The sequence below is a fragment of the Pteropus alecto genome, unplaced genomic scaffold, assembly GCF_000325575.1.
Source record: "Pteropus alecto unplaced genomic scaffold, ASM32557v1 scaffold146, whole genome shotgun sequence".
Lineage (NCBI taxonomy): Eukaryota > Metazoa > Chordata > Mammalia > Chiroptera > Pteropodidae > Pteropus > Pteropus alecto.
In genome coordinates, this window is record NW_006442107.1 from 14,816,713 (window position 1) to 14,829,563 (window position 12,851).

Below are 12,851 nucleotides of genomic sequence, written 5' to 3' on the forward strand. Positions count from 1 at the left end.
ATTCTGGAATCTCACAAAAAGACAGATATCCCTGGGTATTTCCTTAAAGGAAGTCGTGATTTCTCTTCAAGTATGCTATCCCCATGCTGGGTGAAAGAAAAGGATGGGAAGGGAAAACAAAGTGCTTTGGAGAGGCGGGGGAGTAGATTAACACTGCAACCAAGATAAAACATGTGTGGGCTAGTGAGTTTTCATTTTAGTCTTTTCTCTTTCTAAGATTATAAAAACGTGACAACCAAATTTGTACCTTCCTTTTAATTTTTTTTCTATAGAACTTTAAAGAATATTTAAAGATCATTTATTCTAAAATTTTCAGGTCAAACTATATAGGTATGAAACAATTATCACAACCTTCTCCTTTACCAGTTTGATCTCAGAAGTGACATCAGTGTTTAAGAATGGAATTAAGTATTAAGACATTTTGGTGCTGTTCTAAGAAATGTAGAATGTACAAGTTGTTCTTATGTTGGGCTTTCTCAGCATTGAGTTTGAGATCTTACTCAGCTATGTATTATTTCTTTCACTTTATATTTTTACCATGCTTCTACAATGTACCAGGCATGGTTCTGGAATCCAGGGGCCATTTGGCATGGCCTCTGTTCTCAAGAAACTTCCATTTCAATCAGGGAAGACAGACAATAAACAAGGAAACAAACAAATAAATGCAATTATTTCAGGTAGTGATAAGTCATATGCCTCCTCCCTGCTCTCTTGCTCCCCCTCCCCTACAGGGCTGTAATTAAGAGTGGTTCCTGGGGTAGGAGGTAGTGGGCAAGATTAGACAGGTGGTCTTTTGAGCTGAGACCTGAATGATGAGAAGGAACCATCCATGCAGTGGTCCTGAGAATGAGATTTCTAAGCTGAGAAAATAGCGCAAAGGCTGTAAAGACAGAAAGAAGTAGGAGCGTAATGAGCAAGGTGGGCTGAGGCTAGAAAGGTAGGCAGGACCTTGCAGACCACAGTAAGAGGGATGAGTTTTAGTTAAAGTGTGATGAAAACTCATCAGTGAGTTTTAGACAGGAAATCACATGATATGATCTATGTTTTGTAAAATGGCAGGTTGGATTGAGTGGTCATGCTGGAGATAAAGTGGATAGTTTTGGGGATAAGCTATTGGAGTGGACTGTGAATCAATTTGCATTGAACAAAGAAAGGACCTGCTGAAGGACTGGACATGAAGATGTTTAGCTTGAACACCAGGGCGATGGTGGCCAGTTCAAATGCCCCTTTTTAGTCTGGGGTTCTTATAGGGTCCCTCCTTGGAGAGCCTTCTATTTGTCTCTGGATGGCAAAGATAATTTCCTTCTAGTACTCAAGCAGGACCTTCTGCATTAGATGGCTCCTTAACAAAAATAAGTGTGTCCAAAAAAGGGAAATGAGACTGTCTAGAGAGACAACGTTAATTTTTTTGACATCTCAGAATTATGTATGTTTTCTCATGAAGCTTCTGAAGATCTAAAATCTAAAGACTAGCTTCTACTGAGCCAACATCACTGGCTCAAGATATCTTCCCTTAAACATGCATACAGAGCAAAAACCTGGATATTTTAAAGCATGACTATAGGTTATCAATGAATGCACATTTTGATCAAAAAAGCCAACACATCTAAGAAGCCATACCTGTTCTTATTTTCTAGTTCTGCAATCAGCTGCCTTTGTTGCTTATTTGCATCGATGGTGAAGGAAATGTCAGGAGCACTTCTCTGCTGAGTTGGTTGCTGTAAAACATGTGGTTTATACTACTTAATATTGGAAATGGGAACCCACATGTGACTGAGAAGACAGGAATTATGAGATGTGCAGACAAGAAAGAAGAAACTATTTCTCTGAAAACACAACAACGAAAAAACAAATACATAAAATCAGATTGCCATTCCTCTCCTAAGGACTAACTTTCCTGTGGATCTGGAACACATCTATGCAATGGAAAGCAGAACAGAATCTTTGGCAGACAAATACATACACAAAACAGAAAAAACTGTTCTTTTAACTTTCTGATTTGAAGTCTTTGGGGAGCTATTTCATTCTTGCCATGCTCTCCACATTGCAACTGTCCTCTCACTGCAGGTGGGTATAAAAAAGCATTTCACTGTTGAGATAACGCTTTCTCTAGAATTACTGTTCAATCACTGTAATGTACAATTAAAAATGTCATAGTTTTAAAGTCATATTTAATACAACTTTCTTTTCTTTTGGTCAACATACTTTTAGCATTTCTTTATTCATATATATAATTTAATTTTGATGATATATATATATATATTTCTTTTACATTTATACCTCATTATGTTTGGTCATGTAACTAGCTTTAACAACTGGTGTATATGCAGTCATAGCTTTCTCTATTCTTATAAAATTATATATATAGGCATACACATATGTGTGTATATATATACACACAAATTATATATGGAATATATAAATTGGTCTTTGATTAAATACACACATAAACATATAATGGTATGTGATTACATGTCCATATGTACATCTATACATGTATATACAAGTAATAATATGTCATATTTATATATATGTACATATGTATATGTGTATTTAGTCATGGGTTAATTTGTCATTGTTCTACAGTAACAATTATGTGTACTTTACTGTGCCTTGCTTGCTTTGCTCTATGGTACACTGTAGAAATTTCTGTCAATATTTATTGTTTTTAAAACAAATTATAAAAATCACAACTTATCTTTCTACCAAAGAACACCAAATTTTAAAAATGGCACCTATTGCTTAAACTCAAGACATGGGGAAACTCAGCCTGCTTTTTAATGTATGGAAAAATGACTGTAGGAAAGATTAAGTGTGGTAAAAACTTGTGACCCAGGTTTTTCTTCTGATTTCATTACATAATTTTTCTTGTATGTATTTTGCATAGCGATAAAAGTAGAAACTTATCTGAGCCAGTTGTGAATTGAGTCACGGCTTTGCTCTTTATATTAACTGATCAGGAATTACCCAGACAAATTAGATGTTAGGCTGGTTCCGCAACGTTGTAATGGAATACTTCAAGCTATAGATTTATGGCATACCAGTATGATAGCTGAAAAGGGAAAAAAATGGAAGCAGTGGAAAGCCAGACCATTTTTAGGTCTTGCAGACTGTACAGTAGCAACTCTTGAGTTCTGCTGTTATAGCACCAACTATAAGGATGACAATGAACATGACATCCTCTCACTCAGACTACTTACAGACGAAGTGGACTCTGCTGCCAGTCTTGCTGCATACCTGGCGATCAGCCTGTGTTCTTCATCAAGCCGGTTTGAACTCTCAAGCATACTATTGAACACAGAGCAAGGAGACTGTTAGGTAATGAGAAAGATACATGTATTTTATATTACCACTAGGGGGATTTGCTACTTCAATTTTTTGGCACAAAAATTTTGAAAGCTATACAAAACCCTGTTAGGTTAATAATCTCAGATTCGGATTCATAACATGATTTAATATGTGGCCAGAAAAGTCATTAACGAATCTTGACTACATTCAATTTAATTGTCTTACTAAGAAAGCTCTAAAGAGGAGTTACTTTTCTGATCAATATTTCTTACAAAATAATATTTTCTCTTTAATTTTACTACCTTTAACGTTTTTATTTCCTTATTACACAGGTAATACATGTGCAAAACAGATGTGTTAGAAAATATGGAAGCTAGATTAAAAATGAAAACCACCACCACGAACTGTGGTTAGCCTGGTGTGATGCCCACCTTCTGGTATTCGCACTTGTGTTAATCCTCTCCCTTTAGTGGATTTACTGACTTGCTTCTAATGAACAGACTACGGCAGAAGTAAAGAAATGTCACTTCCAAGGTTAGGTTATTAAAAGACCATGGTTTCTCTCTCTTGAGCTCTTTTGATTCCTTACTCTGTGGGAAGCTAGCTGTCATGTCATAAAGTGGCCTGTGGAAAGACCCATGTGATGAGGAAATGAAGCCAGTCGGCACTTTGCGAATGAGTCCACATGGGCAGAGACTGCAGATGGGATTGCAGGCCCAGCCAACAGCTTGATGGCAACCTTGTGAAAGTCCTTGAGCCCCAGGCACCTAGCTAAGCCAAACCCAGATTCTTGACCAACTGTGAGATAACAGTTGTTTGTTGTTTTATGCTGCTAAGTTTTGGGGCAATTTGTTATGCAGCAATAGGTAACTAATATAATTCTCATGAATAAAATTACTACCTAGGTAACTTGCTATTTTATATTTACTTCCAGAGAAGTGGAATTATAATAGTGGCTTCTAATGACACTAATGAGAATTGTTTAATGCCTCCTATAAATTTACAGAAATTGTCCTAGAATAAGGATGAACTGAGTCTCTAAAAAATTAATGCAAATAGAAGCAAAAGCAATAAAAAACCACTAATACAAATATCAACTCTTCCATATTTCAGAAGGCCCTGCACTCAAGACTAAGTTTTGGGTGCCGTTAAAAAAATTCTGTGCAACACACCAGTGACATTAATCCTGTTAACAGATGAGTTGGTCAGAGTTTGGTTTATCAGTTATTACTGTGAATAACAGGTCAGAATCAAGATTAGAAATTAGTTTCTCCATTTACTCTTATTCTTAAGTTCCTTAAAGAAAAAATGAGTACTCATTATACATTAACAATGACACACTTCTATGCCACTATGAAGGTTGTAAAGAATACCCAGTGAAAAGTTTTGGATCTATATAAAGTAACATACATTTATATCATTTGTATGTACATTCACATATAAGTAAATATGCAACATAGTCTTTTAACTTTTGTTCTAAAGCGAGAAGATGAGTGAAAATCATTATGTGCTTCCAGTGACATTAGTTATCTCTTCCTTGGTTGGCTGAATCCATTATTGTAGCATTTTGTTTCTCATCATTTGGAAGACATTCCTGTATCCATTATCTCTGCACTACTCTATACTCTTCATATGTGTAAATAATACCTGTTCTTATACTGAAGACTTCCACTCTAGGTTTAGCCCTTTTCTCCGGGCTGTGATAAGTACCTAGAATATTCTTGAATTTCTCCATTTACCAAGTCACTTCTTCATCCTCAGAAAGAGTCTTTTCTTTCCTTTTACCCAAAAGAATGCATGTAAAAAGCATCAATCTAATATGATGCCTAGAACACAAAGAAACAATTTAATTTGATTTCAACATGTTTATCACTTCTGGCTGGTATATTAGTGACTACAAGCCTAATTCAACACTATGTAGACAACAGGGTCCATTGCTCCAAGCCCACGACAATGATTTGTTTGACTGCCTGAAAGTGACTTTGTCAAAAACACTTGTGAGTGTTTGATAAATAAATAATAAAAAAAATCTTGATATTAAAACCTCATGATAAAAGTGTCTTTTATCACGAATGACCAGCAAGTTTAAATAATATGAAGGTTACATAAAAAAAGCCTTCTGGAAATGTAAGATGTGAAGTTATGAGATTCTGTCTAGTAAGCTATAACTCATACTTCCACGCCTTTCCTCCCCCCAGCACTGAAGGGACGAGGGGTGGAGTGATATATTACCTCTTTGTGCACACAAACGATTTATGAGTCCACATGTACTATTTCAGTATGTTCAAATTATACAAGAGTGAATGAGCCATTTCTCTGATAAATTCCATTATTTCAAGACTTCAATTACAAATAGTTGAAAATAAATGGCCAATAATCCCTAAATCATTAAAGAAATACTGATTCCAATACTTTCTCCATCCCTGGATACTCATTTCAAGACTTTATAATCAGTAATCTTGCTACAAGGCTATGATGGATTAAAACCTGGCTGCTGTGTAGACTGCATTTGAAGTGGAAAGATCTATTATTTTGAAAGCTCTTCACTTTCTACCTTAAATACATGGCTAGTGGCTGTTGCCAGTGATTTCAAAATGGCAGTCTAGGAAACTCGAGTTGCCCAGCTAAGCTAGGGCTTACTAAATTATGATTTAGCAAAGATTTCTGGGAACTCAGGGTTTAGTCACATTTTTTTTTTTCTTTGCAGGCATGTTCTGATTTCTAGAGGGGGAAAGTAAATCAAATAATAATGTTATCCAAAGGCCACCAGAAATACTTCTATGTTTTCTCCTAATATTTTTTCCATTTGTCTAAATGGTAATAGGAATTTTATCACTACGGATTAATTTTTAAGGTCATTAGGCCTCAGATATTAAAATGCAAATTGCTAATAGGAGGATTGCTTCCTGAGAAGGCATTACTAGTTAACACCAAATGGAAGATTACTTTATGAGGTTATATCCTATTTTTGCAGTTGGTTAAGAGCAAAATGCTATGGGTTAGAGCCCTGTTCAGGTCTTTAGGAGTCAGTGAGCAGAAGGGTCAAGGTGGAAAAGAATGAAGTGATACTGGGCTCCAAGAAGTAATTTTTTTTAACACTTTAACAGTAAGGCATATATATATTTACACTGTGTGTTCATCTACCATAGTTATATTTTTTTCTGTCACCATATATTTGACCCCCTTTACCCTGTCTACCTCCTCCCTCTCCCCACTCCCCACCCTCTGGTAACCACTAGTCTATAGTCCATGTCCATGAGTCTCTGTTCGTCCTGTTCATTTGTTGCTTTTAGGCTTATATCCTACATATAAGTGATATCATGCCCCAAGAAATAATTTTATGGGACTGAAGAATGGGGAGGGAAATGAACTAATTCTCAAAGCATGAAATGTTGGCTCTTTAATGACTGGTTTGAAAGGAAAAGACAGGAAATCAAGAAATGGCAATCTTCATGGATAATAATAATAAACATTAGCATAACAATGGCTTCTCTATAGGGAGACCTCACGCTCCTTTACTGAGACCCTGACTTTAACAACCCACTATGCTATAATCATATACAAGGCCATGCATTCTACCTTCTACAGACTCTCAAATCCCTCCATTTCCTTCTATTCCAAAGTCACGGATATGCTCCAGGCCAGTGTCATCTTACCCTGGATTAGTGTAAAGTCCTTTCAACAGGTCACTTTGATTTCAGACTTATTCTTCCTTTTAGTTCATTTTCTATCCTGAAGTTGGTGATCTTTTAAAAATGTATTTGGCTGTAACATTCTTATGCATCAAATCCTTCAATAGGTTCTCATTTTTGAAACTCCTAACTAAGACTTATAGGGTATTGCTTAATCTAGCTTCATCTTTCACCTGTTACTCTAGTAGCCTCACCAAACTTAAGTTCCTCAGATGCACCATATTCTCTCTGCTCCGAACAATTTCTCTGCTCCCTCCAACCACTTCCACCTGGCTAATTCCTCTTCATCCTACTATTGGCTTTAGCTTTCATTTCTTACCCTCACCTCCAACCTCCAAATTTGGGTTCATTGCTTCTCATATATATTCCTTAGCGCTCTGCATGGCACTGACCTTATTATAGCTGTTATCCCTTTGCATTTTAATTGCCTTTTCACTTGTCTTTATCCTCCACTAACCTATAACTTTGAAGGCAGAATGGTTCAATCTTTTCACCATTAGATCTTGAATATTTAGCATAGTGCTTTGAACACGGCAGGAACTACCTAAGAATTAGTTTGACAAAAGAATGAATAAAGGTTAGCTCTCTTAGGCTAGCAATGTCATGGTCTTTGGCCCACCTCTTCTATGTCTTTCTTGGCTTTGCATGAATCCTCAACACTTTGAGAAAATCAGAATACAGATGAAATACTGTACTTTAAAACCAACCATGCCATCTAAAATCGAACTGCGAAATATTCACTTTTGGCAGAGTTAAAAATCAAGATACACTCTATGGATGCATATAGATTCCTTATTTACTTTCTATAGATGCTAAAGTTTATAGAAATGTCATTATACACATTTGTATTTACAAACAGTAGATCTTCCCTACCCCCGATCATGGCAAATTCTCTTTTGGTTCACATGTTGCTGTTGTTTTAAAGATTAGGAAAGCAGGTGACATCTGAAAGGGGTAAATAAGCTCCTACTCAAAAGAAATGCTTATTCTTAGAAGGGGTGAACCACTGGTAGGGATATTATTAAAGAATGAGTGGGAGGTTCGTCTGGATCATTTCTGGATTCAAATCCCAGCCCTCTCGCTTACTAGCTGTGTGACTCTAGGCAGGTCACTTAACCACTCTGTGCCTCAGTTATCTCATCTATAAAACAGGGATACAATGGTAACTCATCTCATGGCTTCTCAGGAGTACCATGTAAAGTGCTTAGCGCAGGGCACATGGTAAGACTGTGAGACTTCTTTCTACTCTTACCTCTAAAAAGCAGGTAACACTGTCTTGATATGACCATCTTTGCACCATCATTTTGTTATCTATAAATTAGCTTTTTGTTCAAAGAAATATGATTGGTTATTAGGCAGTATATTAAGCTATACCAAAAAGAAGACAATTTAGTTGAATCAATGAACGACTTTACACAAGCAATAGGTGGTCTTCATATCTCTCATTTCCTAGACAAAGGGAGGAGTTAGCTTAACAGCGATAGCCTTCATTTCTTTCTCCTTGCTCCTGTGTGCAAAGCTGCACACCACCATGAACTTGTAATCAAAATGTCCTTTTTGTACGATTTATCGAACAACATTCTGAACTATATTTTAGCACATTTGGAGAAAGCATACTCTGAAGTTTATCCATTTGACAATATTGATGAACATACATGAACTATCAGTTTATTTCTACCCTATTATAATGGACAGGTTTTACAAAATAAAAATTTAAAAACTAACTTTTTATATGCCTTCAGTCCTATTCAAAATTAAAGAAGAAACTAACACTGAGTTATTCCCATGTGTCCAGCACTAGGCTAGCTAATTTAATCTATAACCTCATCAGATTGGTACTGTCATTCTCATTTTCCATGGAAACTTAAAATGTATTAGAATCTATAACAGAGAAGTGAACTCATCTTAAAATCAATTTATCATCTGATTATGCTGAGAAAACCTCTGTGAGTACAACATAATTAATGCAGATATGCACACTGGCCATGTGACATTCTTTAGATTTATATTTCTAGGTTTCTAAGGAAATACCTTTCTCAAAAGTCTAGTCCTATAACTAAAGCTCCTAAACATTTTACTGAAGAAAAGGAATACTGTTAACAAGGAAATGAAAACTCATGTAAAAAAAACTGTCAGTAAGTGCAGATAATTTCTTTTCTCTTCCAACAGGTTGTAATAAACCTACATTTTTCACAATCAACAATTACTTAAGAGTCGATCGAATCTTAGCCTAGATATTAAAAATATTAAAGGCATAAAATGCAGTGAATACAGTGTTGAAATGTGTTATAGACTGAATCGTCTCCCCTGAAATTCATGTGTTAAAGCCCTAACCCCCAGTACCTTAGAACGTGGCTGCGTTTGGAGACAGGGCTTTTAAAGAGGTGATTAAAGTTAAATGAGGTCCTAAGAGTGGGGCCCTAACTGAATATGACAGGTGTCTTTATAGAAGAGGAAGAGAACTAGGGTTGTACTTGTGCAGATAAAAAGTCATGTAAGGACACAGTAAAGCAGCCATTTGCAGGTCAAGGAGAGAGACCCCAGGAGATATCAACCCTGCCAGCACCTTGGTCTTGGACTTCTAGCCTCCAGAATTGTGAGAAAATAACTTTCTGTTGTTCAAGCCACACCATTGGTGGTATTTTGTTACAGTAACCCTACTGAACTAATAATATGAAATGGAAGAGACAAGAAAGTATGCGAAAAACGTTTTTAATTCTTGCCCAATATCACTTTTTTTTAAAATTTTGCCCCCAACAGTTGCTTTTCCCACATCAATGAATTGCTCGTGCTTGTCTTCATTCAAGTCTATGTCGAGCTTAATACTTTACTTTTTCATCTACTTTATACTCTTACACTAAATGTTCAGTTTAAGGGCTGATTTATAATAGATGATTTTTCAATAGTAAAAATATTAATTTTTTACTAGTAAGAAAGATTTTCTGAGGACTCCTAAAAATTTTACTTAGAGCGAAAAGGAATTTTTACCTAAAACACTGTCAATATTCTACATCTACGGATGTTTATCGGGTACCTCTAGTGTGCCAGGCACTGTGCAAGATGCCAGAGTAATGCTGGTAAGCAAGTCAAAGAAGGTCCCTGCCTGCCTGCCAACCAACCAAGCAACCCACCCAACCAATCAACCAATGGTTACAGTTATGGTAAGAATGAAAGAAATAGTTGCCATGATAGAGACTAATATAGGAGACTGACCTGAGGAGAGGCCTTCAACCTGAGATTGGAAGCCACGGAAGGAGCCAGTGCATTCGTGTATGGAAGGAGAAGAAAATAGAGAAGAAGATCCTAGGCATAGAGTAGAACTAGCATCATGGTCTTGAGGCAGTTTTAGGAATTGTTTTTAGAAACCGATCAAAAGCTGATGTGACTAGTATTGTGATTGAGTGGGAGAACCCCTGACAGCTAAGGCTGGGAGATGGGCAAGCAGGGGCTAGACCACACACAGGCTTCGAGGCCGTGGTGAGGGCTCTGGGTTGTAAACTAAATGCAAGAGGAATCTACTAAAGGGTCCAAGCAGTCAAGCCAATAAAAATTTAGACCTTGTATATGAAACCTAAAAATAGGCATCAAAATGTATAATTTCTTGTCCTTGAGAAAAATGTATAAGCAGAACCTGGTTATGTAAGTTCAGGAGTCTAAGTGACTGCAATTGATCATGACATAGACTGTAGTCTTTAATTGTACCCCTCCCTCCTTTAATCAAGGGGCCTTTTCAGAGTTGAGAGAAATGTGCCAGAAACTTCTGAATGGTAGCTATCAAGGCTATAATTAAGGTAAGAACTGGAAGTTCTGGGCTGATTTCTGATCCTTTGATCTGCCTGCCACAGTCAGTCCTCATAAACCACTAGCAAACCCAGGCACTTGATAAGCTTTAGGGAAGGGCGGAAAAAACCCTCATGGTATAGCATTTTGAGACCCATTCCTCCCCCACTGGAGAAGTGCTTGAAAATCATTAAGGCTTTTAAAACTTCACTGAATTAGGAATAAAGCAGAAATTCTCCCTTGAGCTATAGCTTATTTATTTGGCTTCTCTGACATCAGAACCAACAATGACACCTAAGAGTTTTTTTTAATTTAGCAGCAGACTATTTACCAATGAGTCAATTTCCCATTGTATTAAGCCGCTGAGGTGGAGTAGAAGGTCCCCACATAGAGTTAATTAGAAGCATATATGAATAATTACAAAAACAAACCTTTTAACCAAGAACAGCTACATGGTTCCTATTTGTAGCACAGACAGGAAGGCTGAAGAATGATGTGGAAAACAGATGGGACCTGGTGTCAGAAGACCTGTGTACGAGCCCTTGTTAGCATGTGACCTTGGATAAGTCGCTTAATGTCTTAGAGTGACTTATCCAAATGGAAATAATATCCAAACTCATAGGGCTTTGACAAGCACATTAATTAATGTGTGGGAAAGGGCATTGTAATTTTTGAAGCGCTTCTGGTTCCATAGTGTAATGGTTAGCACTCTGGACTCTGAATTTTTGAAGTGCTTCATAAATGTAAAATTTACTAATATTCTGGCTGCTGTGATGAGATACAAAAGCTGAAGACAAAATCCCTGCCCCTTTGAAGCTTATAATCAAAATGAGACATCACAATGCATAGAAAAAAATACACAAATGGTAACTCATTATCACCATTCTTATTACTAGGATGTGCTCAAAATGTTTGTTAAAATGCAATAAAATAACATAGTAGAATATGTAATGTCAGGTAATAGATATTTGGTGGCTGCAGTGTGGAGGAGTGTACAGAAAAGCTTTCTGGAGAGCATGCGTTTATGTAGGTTTTATAAGTGGCAGTGTTGCCTGGTGGTTATGAGCTTGTGATAGGGTGAAGAAAGATAAAAATCTCTGCTCCACTGTTTAGTAGCCATGTGACTGTGGGATAGTCATGTAACTCTCTTAACTGATCCCTTTACTTATCTATACAATGGGGATGATAGTACAGTATTATTTTACGGTCTTACTCTAAGGACTACGGGAAATTATGTAAATAACTCTGTAATTATAAATTATGTAAATAATTTATGTATTATGTAATTTGTGTTATTATGCAATATGTAATTTATATAATATTATGTAAATGAAGCTTTTAACACAGTGCTTAGCATGAGGCAGGTGCTTTTTAAAAAAGTAGCTCTTATGATTATTACCATTACAAATCTCACCATAGTTGAATGATGATAAAGATTATAGCTATAATGATGATAAAGAAGGTGAGAGATCACTACATTACTTATATAAGCATGGCAGATGTGGAGAATTGTTAGGATCTAATTAAACAGAAAGGAAAGAGAAGGAAAAATGAGAAATTTGAAAGAGAAGTTGGAATGTTTTAAGGACTGAAAAAAGCTCTGAGAATATAGAGGGCAGCAACTATTAAAATGGAGTCTGCTTCATTGATCAGTCTTAAATTCTGCTTTGTTTTCAAAATACAAATCACACCTACCTTTCATCAAGTAGATGTAAGGTGTCTCAGCTGAGACAGTTTTATGGTCTTAAGTGACCATCAAGTCAATATGATTAATCACTTGAGTAGGGAAGAGGGCTGGTAGTAACAAACTCTAAGCTCTCCTCTTTGGAGATTTCTTTGCTACAACTTTAATTAACAAAAGGTCAAAGAAAAGTGATAGAAATAATCAGAGTGTGCTTAGAATTATGGGGGGAGAGGACACAGTGTGAGTGCATATCATTGCCTTCAGACATAATTAAATCTATATTGACCATATTCTTCTTTGAAGATTACTCATACAATTTTTTTTTTTTTTTTGGTAATTCAGTATTTTTAGTTCTATTGTTTCAGCCACCATATAACATTGTGGAACCAAACTCACTGGGAATAAGA

General features: G+C 36.3%; 1 protein-coding gene across 13 annotated transcripts in view; it reads right to left on the reverse strand.

The window, feature by feature from the left end:
• DTNA (dystrobrevin alpha) overlaps nt 1-12,851 on the reverse strand; it is a 342,095-nt gene that overhangs the window by 34,589 nt on the left and 294,655 nt on the right. For all 13 annotated transcript variants that reach the window (XM_025038598.1, XM_025038599.1, XM_025038596.1 and 10 more), the window contains 2 exons: nt 3,201-3,288; nt 1,621-1,718 (listed from right to left, as the gene is read on the reverse strand). In XM_025038598.1, coding sequence (XP_024894366.1) covers nt 1,621-1,718; nt 3,201-3,288 — 186 coding nt within the window. The remainder of the gene's footprint in view (nt 1-1,620; nt 1,719-3,200; nt 3,289-12,851) is intronic.